Source organism: Amblyomma americanum, chromosome 2, assembly GCF_052857255.1.
Source record: "Amblyomma americanum isolate KBUSLIRL-KWMA chromosome 2, ASM5285725v1, whole genome shotgun sequence".
NCBI lineage: Eukaryota > Metazoa > Arthropoda > Arachnida > Ixodida > Ixodidae > Amblyomma > Amblyomma americanum.
In genome coordinates, this window is record NC_135498.1 from 24,983,978 (window position 1) to 25,007,973 (window position 23,996).

General features: G+C 48.6%; 1 protein-coding gene across 1 annotated transcript; it reads right to left on the reverse strand.

Moving 5' to 3' along the window:
• Window positions 1-4,264: 4,264 nt before the first annotated feature.
• Window positions 4,265-17,606, reverse strand: LOC144119584 (putative methyltransferase DDB_G0268948). The gene is made up of 7 exons (XM_077652160.1): window positions 17,525-17,606; window positions 15,082-15,254; window positions 14,082-14,239; window positions 11,107-11,305; window positions 9,427-9,524; window positions 6,746-6,884; window positions 4,265-4,318 (listed from the first exon to the last, which is right to left on the reverse strand). The coding sequence occupies exons 1-7, from the start codon at window positions 17,562-17,564 to the stop codon at window positions 4,265-4,267; spliced, it is 861 nt and encodes a 286-aa protein (XP_077508286.1). The 5' UTR covers window positions 17,565-17,606.
• Between the last annotated feature and the right edge of the window lie 6,390 nt (window positions 17,607-23,996).

Here is a 23,996-nt window from a genome sequence, read left to right on the forward strand (position 1 = left end):
GTGTACCATTCCGTGCGTTGAAAATGAGGATTATGGTGAGCTATAGTGGCCCACTAAAGGAGCGCCCCCCTTGTAGTTTCTTCTTTCATTGCGTGCAATGCATAATGAGCCCGTTAGCGATCGCCTGTCACCAGAAATCGTCGGTGAGTTGTCGTCAAAACCGACTCGCAATACGTACTACTTGTCACGTTTTCCGACCTGAACCGCAATAACATGAGTCTCACACTTCAGACAGCGAACCCTTACGTGTCCATATATGCTTGCCTTGGTGTAGGCGTACTTGGTTCAGTGTCGTCTCTAGGTAGCAGGTCAATGTAAGGGTCGTAGTAATTTTTTAACGGTTTCTGAGATTTCCGCTTGGAAAGCAACCCTTAAATGCATTCTTTACTTTTCAGAAGATTGAGACTGCATGCATGTCGATAAGATATCTGTGACAGCAGGTATACGCCTTACGTTGTCGCCGAATACGAAAGGCAGGAGGCAGACGGGCATCAGGAATTCGAGAAGTTCCGCGAATCTGCGCTCCCGTCTTCGACTGTCGACATCCTGGGTTCTTGAGGAGGTCTTTTTGGCCAGCTCACCTGCGTTTAAAGCGAACGAGACCGTCGTCTTCACTTTAATTGCTCACAACTATGCACTAAGACAGTTCACTGAATTGAGGAATCAAATTTCCCACATGTTCTGGCTGTACGGCGACAGGCGACTACGATATACAGAACTAAAAACAAACAGGAGCATCGCGTGTCATCGCCGTTGCGGTTCTATCTATGTGTCATACTTCCTTGCGGTTCATGCAGTGGGAGCGTCGTCAGTTCATCAGCAAACGAGGCGAAACCCACAGCCCCGCACTACTATACATAAGCACTCTCCGTTATACACTATTCAGAGGGTGGCCCGCAAAAGCATTCGCTGTGAACTTCAGTTAGTACCTCTTGGCTATAGTCTCGATGGCTGTTCTCGATTAGCAGGAAGCTACGCAAGAACACTTTCCAGCACCGTCCACTGCAGTACTGAGATACACTCCTGTGGTCAGAATGTGCTGTTTGTGCCTGAACTGAAAGGTACTCTGGTTCGCCAAAGATCACTATAAGGAAAATGAGACTGTAAGTTAGTCGCGTTGTCGGGGCACGTTATGGTGTACTAGCTGCTTTGAACACAAAACAAGTACAATGGCACAAAAAGCTCACAAGTAAAGCCTGCCTGAATCAGAAAATACTTTTGCTTCGCCTAGTCATGGAACCGTATGGTACGATAGGTGCGGTATATGGTATGGTACGGTATGGTATGGTATGGTATCAATGGTATGTAGGGCGTCCCGAAGCTTCGCATGGGCTATGAGACAAGCCGTAGTGGAGGGCTACGGAATAATTGAGGCCACCTGCGGTTCTTTAACACGTACTGACATCGCGCAGCACGCGAGCGATTCCGCAATTCGCCTCGACGTCAGGGATTCGAACCTGCGACACTGGAATCAGTGTTCGAAAGCCATAGCCGCTAAGCCACCGCAGCGAGTGGGTATGAAAAAAGAAAACTGACGGTCTTACCAGCGTAGAAGTGCTCGCTGCTCTGCGGCTGCGTCTGGGGGGCGCCGGAGGTGGACATCGCCAACACTTTCGGCCCGAGCGAGGTGCGAGAAGGGAGCAAAGACTGCCGCTGTTGCAAAAAAAGAAAGGCACAGAGGCGGTCGCGGTGTGCTCGAGAGATCAGAACAGAACGGTTGGGGCTTAGGAAGCCGCGTGAACGATACGTGCACGCGGGGCTGCCTCTTCTTCTTCTTCTTCTGCTCGTAAGGATTTCATGCGTATCCATGCAGTGATTGGCTGTGGCAGTACTGTGTATATGCACAGATATTGTAATTACGAATTAATTCGAAAAGACCACGGTACAGTGGTTTACGAATTAATTTGGAAAGGTCACAGTACGGTGCTTATACTGTGTTGAATAACATAAGGGTCAGTTGAAGGTCTCTAAGAACTCGTTTAAAGAAAACATAGAATCAAGTGCAGAGGGAGACAAAACCGTGGAAAGGGTCACTGCGGGTTTGAAGTTAACCCGTACCGTTAGGGTATCGCATCCCAACGACAAGGAGATCCTAACGAAAACGGAACTTTATTATCAGCTAAAAAAGGAAAACGTATCGCATGCGTCGATAGTGTTGTGTGGCGCCCTCTGGGGTCGACACACCAATTCAGGGGACCTTTTAGGATCTGAATGCGCCACTTAGCAAATTCTGCGAACGTGGTCGAATAATCGTGATGCTGTGGGAGTGGCCTTGTGATTGGTTGCTGTTGTTGTTTGCTTTCTCAATAAGACAGTGGGGAACGGGCGCGAGCCCGACTCTTTCCCGCTCGGAACTCTGAAGCGTCGTTCTCCAGTGGCCCTGTCCGGTGCCCGGGCCTCGCCTGGCCGACTCGGAAAGCGTACACCGGTGAACACCACAGATACCAATTTTCCCGCGCGGATCTCAGCTACATCGCCATAATTCACTTCAACACGCTAGCAACCCGTACTTGAAGTCTCGATTTCAAATCGAGTGGTGGAAATACTTTTTTAAATTCTATTTTCTCAGCCATACATGCGTTTCTTGCTGCCAGAAAAACGTGAACACCCTCAGGAAGTGTGATAAAACCAATTTTTACTGTGACCAATGATAGGACGGTCACAAGGCAGTAAGAAGAACCGGAAAGCAGGCATGTCGACATGGCGCTGCAACCTCGTCCGAGCTGTGACGTGCCAATTGCCCTTATAAAAATGGTCTATAGAGAGTCTATAGACTCTCTATAGACTCTATTGCCTTCCTATAGATATTTATTTTTTTCTATAATCATAGTCTACAAACTGTGTATAGACAAAAGTCTACTAAAAGTGTATGGCCATAAATCTATAGATTGTCTATAGACTGTATATACGATTTATATTATCTATAGACTGTTCTCTAGGGTTCGTCTATGGAGAGTCTATAGACTTTATGGACAGAAGTTTGTGGGCAGTCTATAGACTGTCTAATGAAGTTTTTGTAAGGGCACGGCTCGTCCAAACAGTTCCCACCGCGCCTCGCCTCGTGTTGGCACCGCCAGAGCCGGCGACCAGTGTCTCATTACGTATGTCATTCATCATCATCACCGTCACCAGCCTGACTACGTCTATTGCAGGGCAAAGACCTCTCCTATATCTCTCCAGTTAACCCTATCCTATGCCAGCTGCAGTCACCCTATACCCGCTAACTTCTTAATCTCATCCGCCCACCTAACTTTCTGCTGCTTCCTGCTCATTAAATAAATAGATCAAATATTCCGTGTTTTGAGCAACCGGCAATTCATTCCTCACGTGCCTGACAAATGTCGGTGGTTTTTTAAAATAAAAACGCGTCTATTCTGCATGTTCATGCGTTTCAATGAGTATCGTTAGGGTGCTGATGTGTTGTTTTTAACACGGTCAGTTTTTACAGTGCGTCTGGCACACCTTCGATGTGCGTTTAGAAGCGTTGTTCAACGGCGCGCCAAGCATGCTTTCAAGTGTCGTTTGGCGCTTCTCAGCATCAGGCTGTGTCATTTCGACAGCCAGGTAGGCTTTTAACAAGCAGGTTTTCAGAAAAAAAATATTAAATTTTATTTTCCATTGATGTGGTTAGTTCCAAAGAACAAAGAATTGTCTACATCCTTCGGCAAAACGCCACAAATTTTGTCATCAGCTTTTATTGTGACCGAGCCCAACGGATTCATTTCTTATGCTAACACATTCGAGCAGCTGAGTAAATAGATGGGAGCCACGTCCAAGTTTTTGGCACGCCGGGAGGAAGAAAAATTGTATTTTTATTATTCGGCGTTGACGATTGTTAGAGCTCTATTTTCGGCACATAACATATGACGTCATGAAGGCGACGCTGATCATCGGATCCTGTCCAGGATATTCCTGCGTCTTCGATAGGATCCTGCAGTGAAAAAGAACGATTACATGTAATATATTAATTGCACCTATGCTACACTGACTCCCAATGAGCACATTATGGTAAATCCTTAAAAATACAAGGTCGAAAACAGACCGCACATGGCAGCTTGCGGAGTCGCAGCTACCGCGTGGTGCCGTCTTTGGCGTCCAGGGACAGAGAAAGATAAAAGGAAAGGCCTATAAGATAGCTTGTATCAAGAAGGCCAGCGACATGACGTCACGATTCCTACTTAGTAATTTTACTCAATGGCTTCGAAACAAGTTACCAACATTTTTTTCTCTCTCTCTGAAGGACTTTGAAAAGGCTCCCTAAATGTCACATGAGGAAGACTAAATCCAAGCAGTCACCGGGATCCAAAGTGTTCAGGTACTGTGTGAAAAGGCGTTGATATTTCTGTGAAAGGCCGCACACCCCCTTTTCATTATTGTCTGCAGCCTCAAGGAGACGACAATACCCGGCGCATTCTCAGTGTACAGTAGACAAAGGCGACAACGAAAGATCAGTGATGATTACAATACAACAGTCCCTCTACTTTCTTCGTTCGAAAGGCAGCGTCAGCTCACCGATCCCGGCGGGACGAGGTGCGAATGTGATCAAAAGCTTTCAGGAAAAAAAACAAACATCAGTGGCGAAATAGTGTCAGATTGTCTTTCTTTAGCAACGAACGATGTGCCGTCCGTGTAAGTCTTCTTGCCTCGAAAACGAACGTCCTTGTTCCCGTCTAGAAAAACGAGGAATACACCCTGCGCACGAGTACCACCAGCACACTCTTCAGCGGCATCACGCGAGCGCCATACAAACGGTAGTGCTGCGCCCTCTAACGCTGCGAAGCGACAAAACGGGCGAAAATATACGTGAGTGTACTCAAGGTGTATGCTGCTTGTAATCTGCTTTTCCACTAAGTTTTGTAGCGATAGCTACATTACGGTATCATTTCGAGTCTTCAGCGTGGCTGCGCCGCCACGCTGTCACGTGGTGCGGAGCAGCTGCCGGCGGCGCGGCGCCGTGGCTGATCACGTGCTTCGTCACGTGGTTGGTCACGTGACCAAGTACCACACAGCCAGCTGTAGCTATCGCGTCACTCCAGGTTTAACCAGAGCTAAACCACGGCCAATTTTTTCACATGGTATTGTTCAAACCTTTTCCTCAATGCTCGCGCGACACTGTTCAAAATTGGCGCCTCCATTTCAGCCCATCATCGTCATCAGCCCAACTATGCGTCCACTGCAGGACAAAGGAACCTCCCGTATCACTCCAATTAATCTTGTCTTGCGCCAGCATGCAGCCACCCTATCGCTACAACCTTTCTAATCTCATCCGGCCATCTGACTCTCACCCCCCTTTACTACTACTACTACTACTACTACTACTACTACTACTACTACTACTACTACTACTACTACTACTACTACTACTAATAATAATAATAATAATAATAATAATAATAATAATAATAATAATAATAATAATAATAGCAATAATCTTTATTTGCGCCATATGATATGACACGGGAGACCGGCAGTAAAAGCTGCCTCGTAGGACAGCTCGCAAGGCCGCCGGCCCCCTTATACACTTTACAGCAAGGCATGGCACATTACACACAAAACAGAAAGAAACTGCAGGAACTTATTGTGTAAATAGTTTGTACATATTACTTCTCCCCTTATCCTCTCTTCCTGTCCCCTCACCTCCTTCATTTAATTTCTCCATTCTGCCTGCTATCCTTTATTTCCGCTGCCCCAGCTCAGGTGCTTCAGTATGGATGGCAGATGCCGGGGCGAGCAAAAATCTTTTCCTTCCTTTTTACTATAATTTTAATAAAATACCTCTACCACCAACTGCAGGAACTAAGAAACTGCAGATAAATAACTACATAAAAGAAACGCTAATTTGTACACAAGAATGCATGATTAATTTCATTTTTTGTATCAACAAACAAGCAAACAAAACAATAAAAAAAGGAGAAAGCAAGAGGTCACTCAGGGAGTTTATATGACAGTAAGCGGGAATGGAATGGTGATGGGGGAGTTAGGTGACGAATAAATTATATTCATTGCTTGTTTGAACAACATTCAAAGAAATAAGTAAATCTAGAATGAGAAACGCGATAAGGAAAACATATAAATGGCAGAGAAACTTTTACTGTGTAATAAAATACTTGCGAAGTTCTTTAAATGTCATCTTTTCAAACTGAATATGTGAACAGTGTGATCTGTTTAACAGTCTGGGTAACTTGTTTTGTAGAGTTTGTAGGCCAAATGTGGTTTTAAAGGTTCCCACTTTCCAAAGTTCTGTGTGGCGTGCCTGGCGTGTAGCAGTATTTTCTTGTAACCTGGCTAGATGATGTAGACGTGTACTATTATTTGCCTTTTCATTCTTAAAAGCCTTACAGAGAACATAATCAAAATATTTAGTAGCAGGGAATATGCAGTATTTGCTGAACAAGTAATATGTATGTGAATTAAAAGGTAAATTTTTCATTACTCTCAAATATCTTTTCTCTAATTTGTGAAGCTTCTGCAAATTTCCATAGGTTGTTGTAGCCCAAACTAAATGGCAATAATTTAGTCGAGATGAAAACAAGGCATTATAGATTAACATAAGAACCTTGCCTTTTCTTGGGTCACTCGGCTACCCAAAGGACCGTCGGTCACCTTTCGCATTACATGCCCTGCACCTTGTTTGTTCTGCTTGATGTCAGCTCTAGAGGATATTATTGAGTGGCGTTCATTACCGAACCCGCTCTGCTCTCTTGTTGCCTCTTAACGTTACTGCATACAGTTTTCCTCGCAGTACGTGCCTGTCCCTGAACTCGGCAAGCGTGGCCCGGGCCCTCTCCGGCTCGTGGTGGCGCATCATGACCGCCAGGCTCCACGTGTTGATGTGGTCCATGACAGCTGACACCTTCAGGGCGCTCCTAGTCAGCACCGTCTTCCTGGAGGTACCAACAAGTTCCGGCGATGCTTTGGCATGAGCACAGTGGGGGCGAGGAAAAAGTTATCTCAAATAAGACTCTCCCCCCCCCACCCCCCACCCCGTGAGGTGGGGGGCAGCTCATTGACAGGCCTGCAGTTGTGCCGCACATTTGTTGCAACCTCTCAGCGTGAGGGTGACCACTCCCCCTTTCAACCGGTTAACGGTCCCATTAGCCAGCCGGAGAAAGCGAGATTTTTAGGTTGTGGAACACAACGCCGACGCTGCTTGCATGGTTGAAGGTCCCAAACACAGTTGTCAGTGTGAAGAAGAAACCAAGCACAAGATGGCCAGACACGCCGCGATAATGCGTCATGTCGTTTTCGCATTTAAATCGACCAATATCGCCTCCCACCCTTTTTTTCAGCTTAAGAAACCAGCATGGTACGCCGACCAAACCCGAAGGCTGTCGTCGCCATTTTTGTGGCGCGATTCGCATAATGCAGCCGCGCCCGAATATATCCAACCCGGATATATCGAATTGTCGTTTATTATGAACATTCAGAGCACCCCCTTGAATACCCCATGCAAAAGTACAGCACGATAGTTCGCGTTTATCGAACTCGCGTTCAGCACAACTTTCGATATATGACCTATAACGAACGGCGTGCCGCATTCCTGAAAGAGGCACTACTCCTGACGGAGACGGGTCGACTGCGCGGCCTTAGGCAAGTGCTGTCAGTGCTAGCGCTGTGAAACCGCGGTACGAGGTGAACGTGGGATGCGTTTGAGCATGGAAACGCTCAGTGGAAACGCAATACCCATCGTGTCACCATCGAGCGGCCGTGGCTCGAGTACGGCCTTCGGTCACTTGTACTCATTTTTCCACGCCACATCGCTGCCGTGCGATGAAGCCAACCTACCAAAATGACAGGCTTGAACAGCCCACAATGGACGAGGACACAAGGAAAGAAACCGCGAGACAAACGAGCTCCGACTTTAAACACTTTATTTTCAACCTCGGCCCGGAATATATAGGTATATTGTGCCCAACATAACGCATGCGCGGCAAGCGGCACATACAGGCGGAACATCAGGTACAAACGTTCCTTATGGGCTCCTTATCGATGGCTTCGATACACGATAACAGCCTAAAGATCTATTATTTCAGCTTCGATAATTTCACAAGTCATTACACATCTGTTTTTGAAAACAACGCCACAGTCTTGGTAGAAGAGCTGACATGTGGAAACTTTATCATGTGGAAACATGCGGAAACTCATTGATCATGTTTTGCAGTTCACCTCCTGAGTAACTTAGCAAGGCAATCATCATAAGCGAACCGCAGATTACTGAGGTATTCTTCATTAACTCTTATCCCCAAATGTTCCCAGTCTAGGTTTCTGAATGCCTCCTGTAAACAGGCGGTGAATAGCGTTGGCGAGATCGTGTCTCCCTACCTGGCATCCTTTTTTATTGAAGTTCTATTGCTGCCTTCATGGAGAACTATAGTAGCTGTGCACCCGCTATAGATATGTTCTAGTATTTTGCATAGGGCTCCTCTACACCCTGATTCCACAATGCCTGCATCACTGCTAAAGTGTCGGCTGTCAAACGCCTTCTCGTAATCTATAAAGGCTATAGGGGTTAGTTATACTCTGCACGTCCAGTTAGCATCTACACGTCCAGCACTAGTCTGTACGAGCAAAGTTGCTGTTGGGCTACTCGGTAAAGCATTTCGAATTTCGAAAATGCAGGAGAAGACGCGGAACGATGGAACTGGACAAGTCAAGCGCTTGTCCTGTCCATTATGTCGTACCTTGTCCTCACCTGCACTTTTAAAAGAATTGGAGTCTGTACAAAGTTTGTTAACGGTAACTGGGTGATATCTGATTAGGACGTTCCTAGTTTTTGCACTTCAGTGTGACCATGTTGTCATGACGTGTTGGGTTCGTCAAACGCGTCCTCGGCAAAAATTGAAAATGAAAATTGGTTTTGGGGAAAAGGAAATGGCGCAGTATCTGCCTCACATCTCGGCGGACACCTGAACCGCGCCGTAAGGGAAGGGATATAGGAGGGAGTGAAAGAAGAAAGATGGGCCGTAGAGGTGTGCTTCGGAATAATTTCGACCACCTGGGGATCTTTTACTTGCACTGACAGCGCACAGCACACGGGCGCCTTAACGCCTCGCCTCCATCGAAACGCGGCCGCCACAGCGCAAACCACCTTTTCCTCCGCGGCCGCTCTGTGCACGCTCGCTTCTCCTCCAGTTTCACTAGTTGAAAACAGACCGCCAGCTCCTACTTATTACTGAGAATGTACTGTTCGTGTTAGTGACAGGCACACGCGACAGATGGCGGCAGTTGCAAGCGCACACTAAGGCTCCTCAATGCCCACACTTGTCATTTCGCAGGCGCAGTTGGCTCGTCATAGAACCGCATCGCGCCTGCGTCTTCAAAAGCTCTCCAACGCGTCTTTTGTTTTCAACCAGTAGCAGAAGTGCTTTCGCCACTGCCCAGAGGGCGCCACATGCAGTGAAAAAGGCGGATTCCGGTTGCGCTCACTTTCTAACTCCCTTGAAAGGAACCTCGATGCTGTCGTAGCCAGACGCCCAGTAGGCATGGCGCGAGAGCAGGTAGTCCGAGAACTTGTCTTCCCTCAGCTGCACGGGGGCAAAGGAGCGCAAAATCAGACTGCCACTATCAACTGCGTCTCAGTACGTGCGAGAGCCTTTCGAAACCGTTCCAACCATCGTTACCTGGAGCACGCGCACATTGCGAAATAATAATAATAATAATTGGTTTTGGGGGGGAAAGGAAATGGCGCAGTATCTGTCTCATATATCGTTGGACACCTGAACCGCGCCGTAAGGGAAGGGTAAAGGAGGGAGAGAAAGAAGAAAGGAAGAAAGAGGTGCCGTAGTGGAGGGCTCCGGAATAATTTCGACCACCTGGGGATCTTTAACGTGCACTGACATCGCACAGCACACGGACGCCTTAGCGTTTTTCCTCCATAAAAACGCAGCCGCCGACGGAACTTATATTTCAACACTATAGCTGCTGTTTTCAGGGCACTGCACCCTTCAGGAGCAAAGGCTGTGGGAGACAAGGCACCAAGAGTGGTCTTAGTCTTGTCTGTATTCCTTTTTGTCCGTGTGCGCTCTCACGTACTCCAAGAGAATGCAACAGTAACTAGCCCCACGGTCAGTGCTCCTGAATGGTGAGCAACAAGTGAACAGCCATAATAGCGTGGATACCATGTCCTCTTACCTAAGCAGCCACTTATGCAGTGTGTGATTATAAAGGCATGGGCGTCCGTTATTGTAACCCAGGTGATCTTTGCGGTACGGACGACAAAATGGGTCTGCGAAATTTCGATATGCTAGCTATGGTATGGTTTTCAGCGGTCGCATTGCATGGTGAAAGAGTGCACATGCGACCTCGGGAGATGAGACGGCTCGATTCATGAGTACGCATGCAGATCCGAGGAAGACTCGACAGGGTCTGCTTTACAAAGTGGTGGCTCAATTCTTTGCATTTGGGGTCGCGCGTTCGTTTTTGTTGCACCAAACTATCAGTGACAGCGCAAGGAGATACAAGATGGGACGGCGAGAAGAACAATGGAGAGGGGGTGTAGCAAATGTTGGGCAGGCATGTTGCCTCTGCGGCATTGCTTTTCATAAGAATAAAATAAATGAACAAAATGCGGCGGCCCAATGTGAGAGGTCACAGTAGGGGCTGCCCAATCATGAAACAGCTATATACTCCTCGTCAGGGTCTGAATGAAGCACTCGGCCAATTTGTCTCTGGCCAAGCAAAATTGTGCAGTGGCGACCGCCTTCGCCTCCATGGTAGGTGCACAGCGCAACAAATGTGGAACAAAGGCAAGACAAGCGCTGACTAACAACTGAGTTTATTGATGAACGAAAAGTGGTAATATATAGTGACCGCCAAAAAACAAACAGAAAAACCGACAAAAGCATAAACAACCTATGTTAGTGCCTTCGCCTCCTCTTGGCGCCGTCATTGAAAAATATATTTGCGGGAAGCAGCACTTCCGTATCTTCGAGACATGATACTTTCTAATACTACCGGGGGACGCCCATGTCTTATTGCGGGCTAACATCTACAAGTTTTTTTTCTATTAGGCCTTGGCGCAATCTTCTGTGACCCAAAATGGCGTTTCTCGACTGAGCAAAGAGTGTCACCACCCTGGTGCAAGAACTTCGTCGTCGCGCCCTCTACCTGGAAGAGCCAGTTGTCCATGCCGGGCTCGAGCAGGTCGCGCAGGTGGTGCATGGCGGCGAAGAGGACGCCGTCGTCGACTAGCACGCGCCGTACCTCGGCGAAGAATTCGTCCCGGTCGAAATACTGGATCGCGTTCACTGCCGACACCAGCGCCACCGAGTTGCTACGCAGCGGCAGGCACTCCGCTCTCGCCTCCCTGCGCGACGCCACGCGAGAGAGCGCGTAACCATCAAGCCGGGGATGTAGACAAGCGCGGGACTTAACGGAGCGGATTCAAGGAGAAAGTGAACGCAGCAGTGTGTGCCGGCTGATTCAGGTGGGCAGATTTAATGAGAAGTTTGTGGTGATAAGGCGCCCGCCGATGGCGCAAGCAATGATCAATAGCAGATACCTTTGGCCTACAGTGGGCGTAACCCGGCTGATGATGATGACAATTATGATGAAAAGGAAGTTAGATGATACCTTGAAAACTTATTCGGCTCAACGGAATTTTCGCTTAAGTTTTACTACGATATCTACAGCTAAAGTAGCCATCTTTATCTCTCTGGAAACTTCTGGACGCGACCGATAGATCATGCAACTCAGCAATCCAGGGGTGGCATAACTAAGTTCAGCCACTTTCCGGGCCTTTTTGCAATGCCTCCCGAGGTAAGAAAATCTCTATGAAATTGTCTCGAAAAGAAGAAAAAACTATCGGGATGCTTAAGTAGCCCTAAGACTGCAATGAGCGATAGCTTTGCTAACGATTCGGTATTAGGTGGTCGCATAAAGCCCCTAAACTATAGAAATGAACGAGTTTACACCCCCCGTCAAAAGTACACAGCCCAAGGGGTTTGCTTGCGAGGCCTTCAGCGTGCCTGGTTATGTAATACTCAACGACCGTAATCTCTCGAACGATAAATTGCTTCGAGTCCTCAATTCTCCCAAGCTTTGGATTGCTATATGTTCTAGGTAGCCCCGCTAAACAGCTTAGAAGCGAGCCCCTTGGGCTGTATACTTTTGACGTTGACTATACCTCAGTGGCCGGGGGGTAGCGCGCGCCCGGCTCACGACCCCAGGGGCAGCGGTTCGAGTCCCGGCTCTACAATTTTTTTTTTATTTTCAACACAGTTGTTTTACAGCGATAGCTGTTAGGCGCCCTGGCTTTCTTGTCGTAGTCGTCCGCCGTCGTCCGCCGTCGTCGGCGTAACCGGCCAACCTGGGTCGCATAAGCCTACGGGTGACACTGTTTGGAACAGCCGCCTGCCAGTGCAGGGGTACATCACGTGACCGCTACACCAGTGCGATATGAGGTCACTGCATCTTTTCTAACTCAAAATATCCCCAAAATTAAATACCTACACAGCTATCGCTGAATCTCGCGTTACATAGTCGTAAGTCCTATGAGTTTTTTTTTCTTCAGAGGCACTGACGAAAAGGTAGTAAAGTGACGTCACAACCCTGGAGACCAATGAGGAATTATGTAGCGACGTCATCACTGCTGTACTTTGTGATCGTTGAGGGTGTTTGAATTACCTGCGCTAGGTCACGTGGTTGTGATGTCACATTATCGTCAACCAACGAGGAATTTTGTTGTGACCTTGAGGGTCTTCGCCGAACGTCCGTTCTAACCCTATCCCGCTGGCACTGGCATTGCAGCTTACATACCACCAGATAATGTCGGCGGATACCAAATAAAATGGTGAACGTTGGCGAAGTACTAAGATATTCAATTCAATTCAATTTATTTTACCAGAAGTTTGGAAGGACATCTGGACTAAAAGGTGCGAATTACAGCTTGACATGGTCCAGACAACCTCTACAAGACAGTGCCGACATAGTTATCAACAATAGTTAAGAGAAACAATGGATAGATCTAGAATAGCAGATACTATACAATAATAACTTCGAGTAATATTCAAAACACAAACAAGCTTAGTTTCCCAATATTATCAGATATAGCCCAAGAATACATCATACATACAGTGCTGACGTAGTTATTAACAATATTTAAGAGAAACAATGGATAGATTTAGAATAGCAGATACATACAATAATAGAGTGGTATTCAAAACACAAACTAGCTTAGTTTCCAAATATTATATGATGGCGCGTGTGGAGTTCGCTGACCGTTCTTCGAACGAAGACTGAGAAAGGCCGCGCCAGTGTCGGCGCCGCGTGCCGCATCAAAGGGAGCCGTCTGGTCCCTACTTCCTCCGTCTTGCAGCGGACGTCCTTGTTTACCCGCGCCGCCTCGGGCATAATCCGCCTTGAAAAAGCCTAACCAGATACAGCTGTCGACATGTGTGCGTCGTCAAGGGGTGACGAGACTTCGGCGATGCGGGAGAGATACAGCTGGGTGGGGACCGAGTGCTGGGTGACCAGGAAACGGATTATTCCCTTAACGACTATGTTCTCTTTGTTGCTGTCAACAACCTGAGTCATCGCCTCGTCGGCACATGTTTCTAGCATCGGTGGTGCCGTGGGTGGCGTGGGGAACGGAAGTCGCATTTGTGTTGTTTGTGTGGTTATTTGAAACCTCCTTCCCAAATGTTTTAATCGGAACTTTTTCCCCAATCTCTGATCAGTGGGCGGACCTTATTTTCCTTTCCCTAACCACTGATTGGCGAGATGGGTCGTTATCTTATTGGTTGCTGTCCCCGCTAAGGGCGGAGACAGAGGGTTTAAAACCAAGCGCTCTGGGTTGAGCGGGGGCTGAATTCGTCTGATCCACGATTTAGTCATGTAAATAGTTTTCTCCTTGCTTTGTTTCTTCTCGTTTTTTTACCTATGTTGTAAATAAATAGTTAACCTTCTCCTTTCCTTGAGTAATGTGAATGTTTGCGAGTAGAACCACCGGGTCATCAAGAAACCCCGATTTCATCCTCAAGTAGTTTCCTCTCATCGCCACCGGAAGGGGAAACTCAACTGCGCGCCTCTATAATAAGTGCGAAAACAGCGACAAAAGAGACAGCAGCTCCGCGGTGACCCACATGTAAGTGACGTTGCCGTGTCGCCTCGTGGCCCCGGCCTCCTCGATGAGGGAGCGGCTGACGTCGGCGCCCACCACGTTCTTGAAGTAGGGACAGAAGAGCTCGGTGCTCTGGCCCGGCCCGCAGCCCACGTCCACACACAGCTCCCGCTTGGACAGCTGCGGGGCCAGCCGCAGTGGGGCGATGCGAGGCTCGCGTAAGACTCGCAACTATGTGCGCCAACGCAGATGGCATGCTTTATGTACAGCACTCTGTTTCTCATAACGCTCACTTCGAGCAGATTTTGCCTCAAAGCAAGTAACTATACGGAACTTCGTCCACTGTTTATGAAGCGGTTTCTGTTTGTCAAGAGTAAGGAGTTGTAAATGAAATCTCTGGCGTTCGCTCCCTGATTACCAATCAAAAACCTTATCCGTTAGGACCTGAATCATGCTGGCGAGGAAGTCCCAAGAATGGTGGGACCTGTCCATGCAGGTTTGGAACTGAGCATTCTGGAGGGCTACTACGTTGCTGGCACTAGAGCGTGTTCACTCGGTCTGAGGGCGAATATTCTGGGAAATTCACTATTTGTTTTAAGACCTCGCATTTGCCGCACAAGCATAGAGAACGACGCAGAAACATCATAGCGATAGGCTCGGGCTGCCCATATGCATGCAGATTACACCCTTACAAAAAAAGGTCTATAAAGAGTCTATAGACTTCTTATCGACTCTATTGCCTTCCTATAGATATTTCTTTTTGTCTATTCATAGTCTGTAGCCTGTCTATAGACAAAAGTCTACTAAAAGTGTGGCCATAAATCTATAGATTGGCTACAGACTGTCTATAGAATTTGTATTGCCTATAGACTGTTCTCTGGGGTTTGTCTATAGATAGTCTATAGACTTCACAGACAGAAGTCTATGGAGAGTCTATAGACTGTCCAAAGAAATTTTGTAAGGGCCGACAAACACACTCACGACGCGCGAAGTCTTTAGTGTTCTTCAGTGCGTACGTATACCTTCTGGTCCACGTACGCGATGACCTCTTGGATCACAGAGTCGGGCAGGCTGGGCCTTGCCTGCTTGTACAGCTTCGAAAGATCGGTGCCCTCGATGCTGACGCTGTACTTGTCCCGCGGCGACTCGTCCTGCAGCCCTCTCGCTGTCCGGTGACGAGCCCGATGACATCTCACTGCGGGCGACGCAGGGGTCACGTGTGAGGGCTGATACGTCATCACTTCGAATGGATAACGAGCCTGCTCTGAAAGCGGGCTTTTTTTTTTTTTGGTCTGGACAACGGATGTCAAACCAACTTGCCCAACACAATGTGTTAACCAGCCCTCCCTGCAGGGCAGTGCCTGCAAAAAATTCAAATGAAAGTTGAAAAAGGGAACACCAAAACGACAAATTATAACAGGTGAAGGTAGTGTGTTTCCGTGCGTGGAATTTTCTATATTTCACTTTCGCCATCCGCTGGGCGACGGATCACCTCGACAAAAGCAATGAGCATCTTTCACCCTGAATACACGGCCACATCAAGGGCACACTGTCTACATTGTCTCCTGGGTTGGAGGCGAGGTTATTCATGTCATCTATAGGTTTGTTTGTTTGGAAGAAGATGAATGAATGGGTTAAGGAGTTGACGAAGAAGGGGGCCAGCCCCGATGGCCCCTATTAAAACTCTGCAGCTTCACTTTTTAAACGTCCTTTTCACTCCAGAAGTTACATATCTTTTTTTTCCTAACACGATTAATGACCGGGACCAGCTCCCGAACAAAGTGATGTATGCTCCTGATGTTGATAATTCTATTGAGAGCCTTATTCATTGAGTTTTTCTGGGTGTTTCTTTTTATTATCATATTCTAGCCTATACCACTGTGTGAGCTGTTCATATGTAGGTATTTACTTTTTACTGTTCTACATTGTTATTGCACTCTGTATTTTTTCCAGTAATTTTGATTTTAGTGTTGGTTGATGTGCATAATGGCGAGCTTTTTGCCATTGTGTGACCTCCATGTACTTAGCCCGCCTACAATAATGCCTTCTGGCGATGCAGGTATTCTGAATAAATAAATAAATAAATAAATAAATAACATCCTAATACCTGATACAAGACTATTCGCATGAGTGTGGTCCCCTATTGAAGTACAGAACTCCGCTGGCTGGGGATATTTGAACAATCCACTGAGTGAGCACAGGGCTTGAAAATCTATCAAAAGGCGCTCCGCATCTCCTCGATTTTGTGATAACGGCTGCAATGAAACCTCATTAGAACCGCTGGAGAAGGGCCTTCATTACATTGTTCGACTGGTAGGCGTCTGTTCCAGGATAGTCTGACTGTGTGCCTTCGGACCTCAAAAACACATTTATACGCCACGAGAAACGTCATTTCGGAAGAACATATTGGTTCAGGCTACGGTTGTTCTAAAACATACTACGCAATAAACAGGCGCCTGTGTTTTCGTCTTAATTGAAACACGTTCTGCGCGGCCATGAATTTAACCCGCTAAATCACGCTCATTAAATAAGATATGTCACTGCTATGGCTTCGAGGTTGTTTTAATATTTAGACATTGCGAGTTGTAAAAAATTACTCATTAAAAATTTAGAATCAGAGCAAATTTGTTTATTTACGCAAGCATACGTACGCAACCGTTTTCATTTGCGATCACTGTTCAAAATGCCGAGCAGACGAACCCGCCTTACCTTTCCTTTTCGGGCTTACGAAACCTTTTTTTTTTTTCAAGCGTTGTTGCAATTTCTGCATATTTGCTGGCAACATCTACTTGCAGACAATAAGCGGTTGCCTCTTGAGCTGCTACGCGAACGGGCCCGCGTCGGGCCGAGCCTCATGCCGGCCTTGGCGGTCCGAGCCCGTGCTCAGCAGAGTGATAACAGCGGGCCCGGGCCGGGCCTGAGCTTGAAGCCGCGGGCCTAGGCCAGGCTAGGCCAGGCTTGGGCTTCTAGTTTCGGGCTCGTACCGGGCTCGGGCCACACAGCGAGGCCCATGAATTGCTCTAGCCTCGATAGAATGAATATACGCTTCCACGGGCACTCCCGTGAGAGATACATGCCACGAAAAAAGTGGAACAAGTAGTACGCCTATGTATAACGGATCACCCTATTACATTTCAGGCTGTAACGTATTCCTGCAGTCAGGCGTAGCACGAATTAGCCAGCAAACTCTTTTTCGCCTCGTTCCATCACGCCGTCGCTGTGGGGATGTAGTCGAGGTCGCAAGTTTTGGTGCTGAATGAACACCTGGTGTTCTTCGAAGACTTGAGCCAATATTCTGACGCCATCAGTGCAACCGTCAAAGAGAAGCACTCGTTAATTCCGTTTCAGTCTCTAAAGAAACGTAGAGAACTGCAACGTACTATACTGCCCACGAAACGAGTGCCACAAGCTAGTATTCAATCGACTCGATGTTTCGGGCACTATTTGGTAAACTCGACTGCTCACGCAAGCGGCTTCCTCTTCCCAAGACACGGTGCAGCAGCATGGGCGTAGTGCTGCAGAGTCGGCAGAAATCATCCACGTAGCGCCTCGCAGTGGCGGGAGGCTTCTTCGTTTTCCTCCTCTCCTAGAAGCGCGTGCTTCCAGAGTTCTTTGTAGCGGGAGCTACACTAGGCTAATAATAATAATAATTGGTTTTAGGGGAAAGGAAATGGCGCAGTACCTGTCTCATATATATTTGGACACCTCAACCGCGCCGTAAGGGAAGGGATAAAGGAGGGAGTGAAAGAAGAAAGGAAGAAAGAGTGGCCGTAGTGGAGGGCTCCGGAATAATCTCGACCACCTGGGGATCTTTAACGTGCACTGACATCGCACAGCACACGGGCGCATCAGTAGTCGAGCGCCCTAACCACTGAGCCACCGCGGCGGGTACACTACGCTACTGTTGAGCATTTCGCGCTACACGCGAGAGGCCAGTTGTGCGCATGCGCCGGGAAGAGAAGAGGAGTGGGTGAAGAGGAGTGGGTAATAATAATAATTGGTTTTTTGGGGAAAGGAAATGGCGCAGTATCTGTCTCATATATCTTTGGACACCTGAACCGCGCCGTAAGGGAAGGGATAAAGGAGGGAGTGAAAGAAGGAAGAATTGGTGCCGTAGTGGAGGGCTCCGGCATAATTTCGACCATCTGGGGATCTTTAACGTGCACTGACATCGCACAGCACACGGGCGCCTTAGCGTTTTTCCTCCATAAAAACGCAGCCGCCGCGGTCGGGTTCGAACCCGGGAACTCCGGATCAGTAGTCGAGCGCCCTAACCACTGAGCCACCGCGGCGGGGCAAGAGGAGTGGGTGCGCCGCGCGCTTCGTCGCCGCCGTCGCCGCTCTTTCTTCCGGAGTCCCTCCTTTATCCCTTCCCTTATGGCGCGGTTCAGGTGTCCGCCTATATGTGAGACAGGTACTGCGCCATTTCCTTTCCCCAAAAATAAATTTAATCTTCCGGCGGGGACCCGCCGCGGTGGCTCAGTGGTTAGGGCGCTCGACTATACTGATCCGCTCGACTACTGAACCCGACCGCGGCGGCTGCGTTTTTATGGAGGCAAAACGCTAAGGCGCCCGTATGCTGTGCGATGCCAGTGCACGGTAAAGATCCCCAGGTGGTCGAAATTATTTCGGAGCCCTCCACTACGGCACCTCTTTATTCCTTTCTTCTTTCACTCCCTCCTTTATCCCTTCCCTTAAGGCGCGGTTCAGGTGTCCAAAGATATATGAGACAGATACTGTGCCATTTCCTTTCCCCTTAAAAACCAATTATTAACCTTTCGGCCGTGGTCCGCGGTGTCGGTCTTAGCGGCAGGCGTCGCATGGATCACGCCTATATACCGTTCCGCTGAACGCTTCTTAGTGCACTGGCGTTTTATAATAATAATGATAATTGGTTTTCTGGGAAAGGAAATTGTGGTCGAAAGGAAGGTGGTCGAAATTATTTCGGAGCCCTCCACTACGGCACCTCTTTCTTCCTTTCTTCTTTCACTCCCTCATTTCCCCTTCCATTATGGCGCGGTTCAGGTGTCCAATGATATATGAGACAGATACTGCGCCATTTCCTTTCCTCAAAAAACCAATTATTATTATTGCACTCGAAGTGAGAAAACGTTTAATGCATAGAAGAAATCGCAGTTGGCTGGATCCTCATTCCAGAAGCCGATTGGGTTATGCCACCGCTCTTGCCCGGATCACCAGCGAAAGCGTCTTCCGAATGTGAGGTGGACACCGCCACTTCCCAAGTCCTCAGTTGTTGGGTTATGGATTCTCGCAACATCATGATTGTTCTAGCATACCCATAACATGTGCTATAAAGTTAGCCAGTTCATCACAGAAGGCGCAATGCGGAGCGTACGACTGGGTTGATAAAAGTGCTTAAACGCTGCCTCAGCTCCAAGCCCTGACGGCAATGAACGGCATAAAAACGCAGCCGCCGCGATCGGGCTCGAACCCGGGAACTCCGGATCAGTTAGCCGAGCGCCATAACCACTATCTCTTTAGACAAGTGAGAAATTCGTTCTTTTTCATCGTTATCACTAACTCATTCGAAAGCTCCCCGGCGGCACTGGGGATCGAACCCCGCAGCTGAAGCAGCGTTGCAGGCGTGGTTTGAACAGCTGAAAATCTGACCAACAGCTCTTAACCGCCGGCCTGTTTCCTTCAAAGGCGTCTGGACCTGGACTGGTCCTGAGGGGAAATCTTTCAAAATGCTACCTGTAATTCCGCGGCTTTACTGCCACATATTTTAAAATGGCAATAAACTCCGCTAGCTGCGCGATCCTTCTAAGTATAAATAATATACCACGAGAAACTTCAGGCCCAACAGGAGTTCACGTTGATTTGTTCGAGGCTTCATGTTAGAAGTAGGACAAGAAGTTTGAGGTTTCGGAGAAAGGCGCAGTAACTCGCTCCCTTCTCGGTGGACACCTGAACCGCGGCGTGAGGGATGTTAGGAATGAAGATGGAGGTGAAAACTACCTCGACAGGTGGCCTGGTATGATTGGCTGCGTTGTCCAGAAAAACTCGCATAGAAGAATTAAGTCCAACCCAAAAATTCTGGACAAAATCATTTTTGAACGGTAAAGAACTTATGATCACAATTTTTTCATATACTGTCGTGGATCGGGTAGCATGCCGTCGCTCAGCAGGTGTTGTCGGGCAGAACAGGAACGAAGCGGTCCGGAGACGGATGTAAGGTGACCAAAAGGGAGAACTTTATGTACACTATTTACATTGTCATGGTAGCGTAAAAACTTGGTCGGAGACCGACCGGCGGAGCGGCCACTCTACTCGAGAGTCAGAACACACACCACTCCACTCCCTTCTGCTCGGAGTTTCTCTGTCGGCGAGCCGGGTATTCTCCTCGCAGCCGGGACACCCAGGTCCTCCTCTCCACGTCCGCTGCTCGGTCACAGCCTGTGCCAGCGCGCCCAGCTAGCAGCCATTCTGGGAAGGCGGGTTTGGCCCGGAAGCGTCCCCAAAGTCATCCCGCACTCCAGGCCCGCGGGAATAATTGGTTTTTGGTGGAATGGAAATGGCGCAGTATCTGTCTCATATATCGTTGGACACCTGAACCGCGCCGTAAGGGAAGGGATAAAGGAGGGAGTGAAAGAAGATAGGAACGAATAGGTCCGTAGTGGAGGGCTCCGGAATAATTTCGACCACCTGGGGATCTTTAACGTGCACTGACATCGCACAGCACACGGGCGCCTTGGCGTTTTTCCTCCATAAAAACGCAGCCGCCGCGGTCGGGTTCGAACCCGGGAACTCCGGATCAGTAGTCGAGCGCCCTAACCACTGAGCCACCGCGGCGGGGCGCGGGAAGGCCGAACGAGGCAATCAGGACAACAAAGGGAGGGTCCGGCATATGGTCGTCCGCGAGCGACGGCGCCTCCCAGTCTCCGCCTGTGGGTCCGTCACGGCCACATCTGCCGTTGATTAGGTCGTCCCAGCCCAAGGATCACAACAATACTGTAAGTTTTCACTATAACAATCAATATATCCGCATCTTTCATATATTGTAAGTTTTCACCATAACAATATATCTGCAGATACCCCGTCGACAGACTTGAAATTCTGGGGTATTAACTTTTTGCTATCGTCAAAAAAGCGTTCTCCATTTGTTTTCTATGGCAGTTTTGACTACTCAATGCGAGCGATGGAAACACTATAAAAGAGTCAGTTTAGTTCATGGGGTTTAATGTCTCACAGACTCAGGCTATGAGAGACGCCGCAGTGAAGAGCTCCGGAAATTTCGACCATCTGGTGATCTTTAACGTGCACTTGCATCGCACAGCACACGGGCGCCTTTTGCGTTTCGCCTCCATCGAAACTCGGCCGCACCGGTCGGGTTCGAACTCGGGTACTCCGGCTTTGTGCGATGTCAGTGCACTTTAAAGATCCCCAGGAGGTCGAAATTATTCCGGAGCCCTCCACTACGGCACATCTTTCTTTTTGTAGCGGGAGCTACACTAGGCTCCCGTGATACATGCGAGATGCCAGTTGTGCGCATGCGCCGTTACCATGGCAACCGGAGAGGAGCAGTGGGTGCCGCGCGCTTTCCGGTACATGCGAGAGACCAGTTGTGCGCATGCGCCGTTACCATGGCAACCGGAAAGGAGCAGTGGATGCTCCGCGCGCTTCGTCGCCGCCGCGCTCCCGCTCCACCGTCGAAGGTGAATGTGACGTCACGCAGATGAGCAGTTGTGCGCATGCGCCGATACTATCGAAACCAGAGAGACCCAACAGCTGCGCCGCGTTCGTCACCACCGCCGTTCGTCGCATGCGCATGCAGATTGCGTATAAAAGGCGGAGATGTAATCTGTATTGCACTACCTCCGGGATCGGCCTTATCTTTAGCGCGTCCGTACTATCCTGTCTTTCTATCCCATCTTTCCACTCTCCTACTATCTGCACGTGGTAGCGATTGTGGCTCGGCTTGAGCCAGTGAGCAGGCCTGTGCACTTTCCTTTTCTTTCTTCCTGGCAACAACCGACGACGGCGGCTGTATCACAACGCTTGATGTGGATTCACAGGAGAGTCCAGCCGCTCCTAAACGGCGCTATGGACCAGAGAAATATAACTCTTCCGATCCTGAGGTTGTCGCCTGGCAGTTAGCTACTCAAAAAACAGAGAATGAACGTCAGAAGGCGAAGAGAGCAGCGGAGACGCCCGAACAGAGAGAGGAACGCCTTGCCAAACGTTGACGCCAGACTGCCGAGCGTAATAGGCGCCGCATAGCTGCCGAGATGGAGCCTATGGAAGGCGTCAGTCAACGGGAACCAACCGAAGAGGATGTCATCATGTGACTGATCACACCATTCGAGTTTCCGAAAGTGCATCTGCGACCCAGACATTTGAAGCAGACTGTGTGAACAATCCGTTTGGACACATGTGTAGTGTGTGCGACAGCTGTGGCACCAAAAGGACTTGACACCAGTGAGTAATCCAATGTATGACACTTTGCGTTTGACATTACCAGAACAACAAGCTCAGCCAGGGAATCGTACCTCCCACTACGCACATCCTGGCATAGCGGAGCTAAGCAACTGCCATTTTTTTTCTCTTTCTACTTCTCCCGCCGCCTTCCTGCCTGAAAAAGCGTTGCTACAACATGAAACCCGCCGTGGTGGCTCAGTGGTTAGGGCGCTCGGCTACTGAGCCGGAGTACCCGGCTTCGAACCCGAACGCGGCGGCCGCGTTTCGATGGAGGTGAAAAGCAAAGGCGCCCGTGTGCCGTGCGATGTCAGTGCACCTTAAAGATCCCCAGGTCGTCGAAACATCCGAAGCCCTCAACTACGGCACCTTATCTCTTTCAGCAGACCCGAAAGACGCGGGTTCAATCCCGGCCGCGGTGGTCGAATTTCGATGGAGGCGAAATTCTAGAGGCCCGTGTACTGTGTGGTGTCAGCGCATGTTAAAAGAACCCCAGGTGGACGAAATTTGCGGAGCCCTTCACTACGGCGTCCCTCATAGCCTGAGCCGCTCTGGGATGTTAAACCCCACATAAAGTATAAAACATCTTTCTTCTTTCATTCCCACCTGCTTCCCTTCCCACCTTCCTTGGAACGCTGTCCGGGTGTCCACCGAGATGAGAAAATTACTGCGAAATTTCCTTTCCTCAAAAACCAATTTTAATGATAATAATTGATTTTTGAGGGAAAGGATATGGCGCAGTATCTGTCTCATATATCGTTGGACACCTGAACCGCGCCGTAAGGGAAGGGACAAAGGAGGGAGTGAAAGAAGAAAGGGGTGCCGTAGTGAAGAGCTCAGGAATAATTTCGACCACCTGGGGATCTTTAATGTGCACTGACATCGCACAGCACACAGGCGCCTTAGCGTTTTTCCTCCATAAAAACGCAGCCGCCGCGGTCGGATTCGAACCCGGGAACTCCGGCTCAGTAGTCGAGCGCCCTAACCACTGAGCCACCGCGGCGGGTCGAAATGTATTCCTAAAATTGGACACATCGGTTCCCTCTTCAAATTTTGAACTTGAAAGCCTAGCCTTCGAAAATGTGCGCTTTTCCTGTCATGTTCCCCTAGTAACGAAATTTGGAAACGTAGTGTGGATATCTTCTATGGCTCGTTTTTTGGTTTTTCATGCGTACCACATGAACCAGGAGTCTGCAGTGTCACATGCCATTTTTAGTTTCAAATGCTTCAAAATACCTAGCTGAGTTTTTCTACTACCGCTATAATGCATTTCTTCTGACACAAATAAACATGCTTCTGTAGTGAAAAAATTGTTAGGAGTGGGGAGACTGGTTCACTGCAGGAAAAACGTCAGGCGTTGGTTTACGTTCTGAGTTCATGGAGAGCACACACACGGAATAGTTCTGGTTACTACTTTGTTTTTTCTCTTGACCTGTAGCAAATGCAGAAGTTTGTGTTAACACACTGTGAACACAAGGCATTGACTCTGATTAACATAACG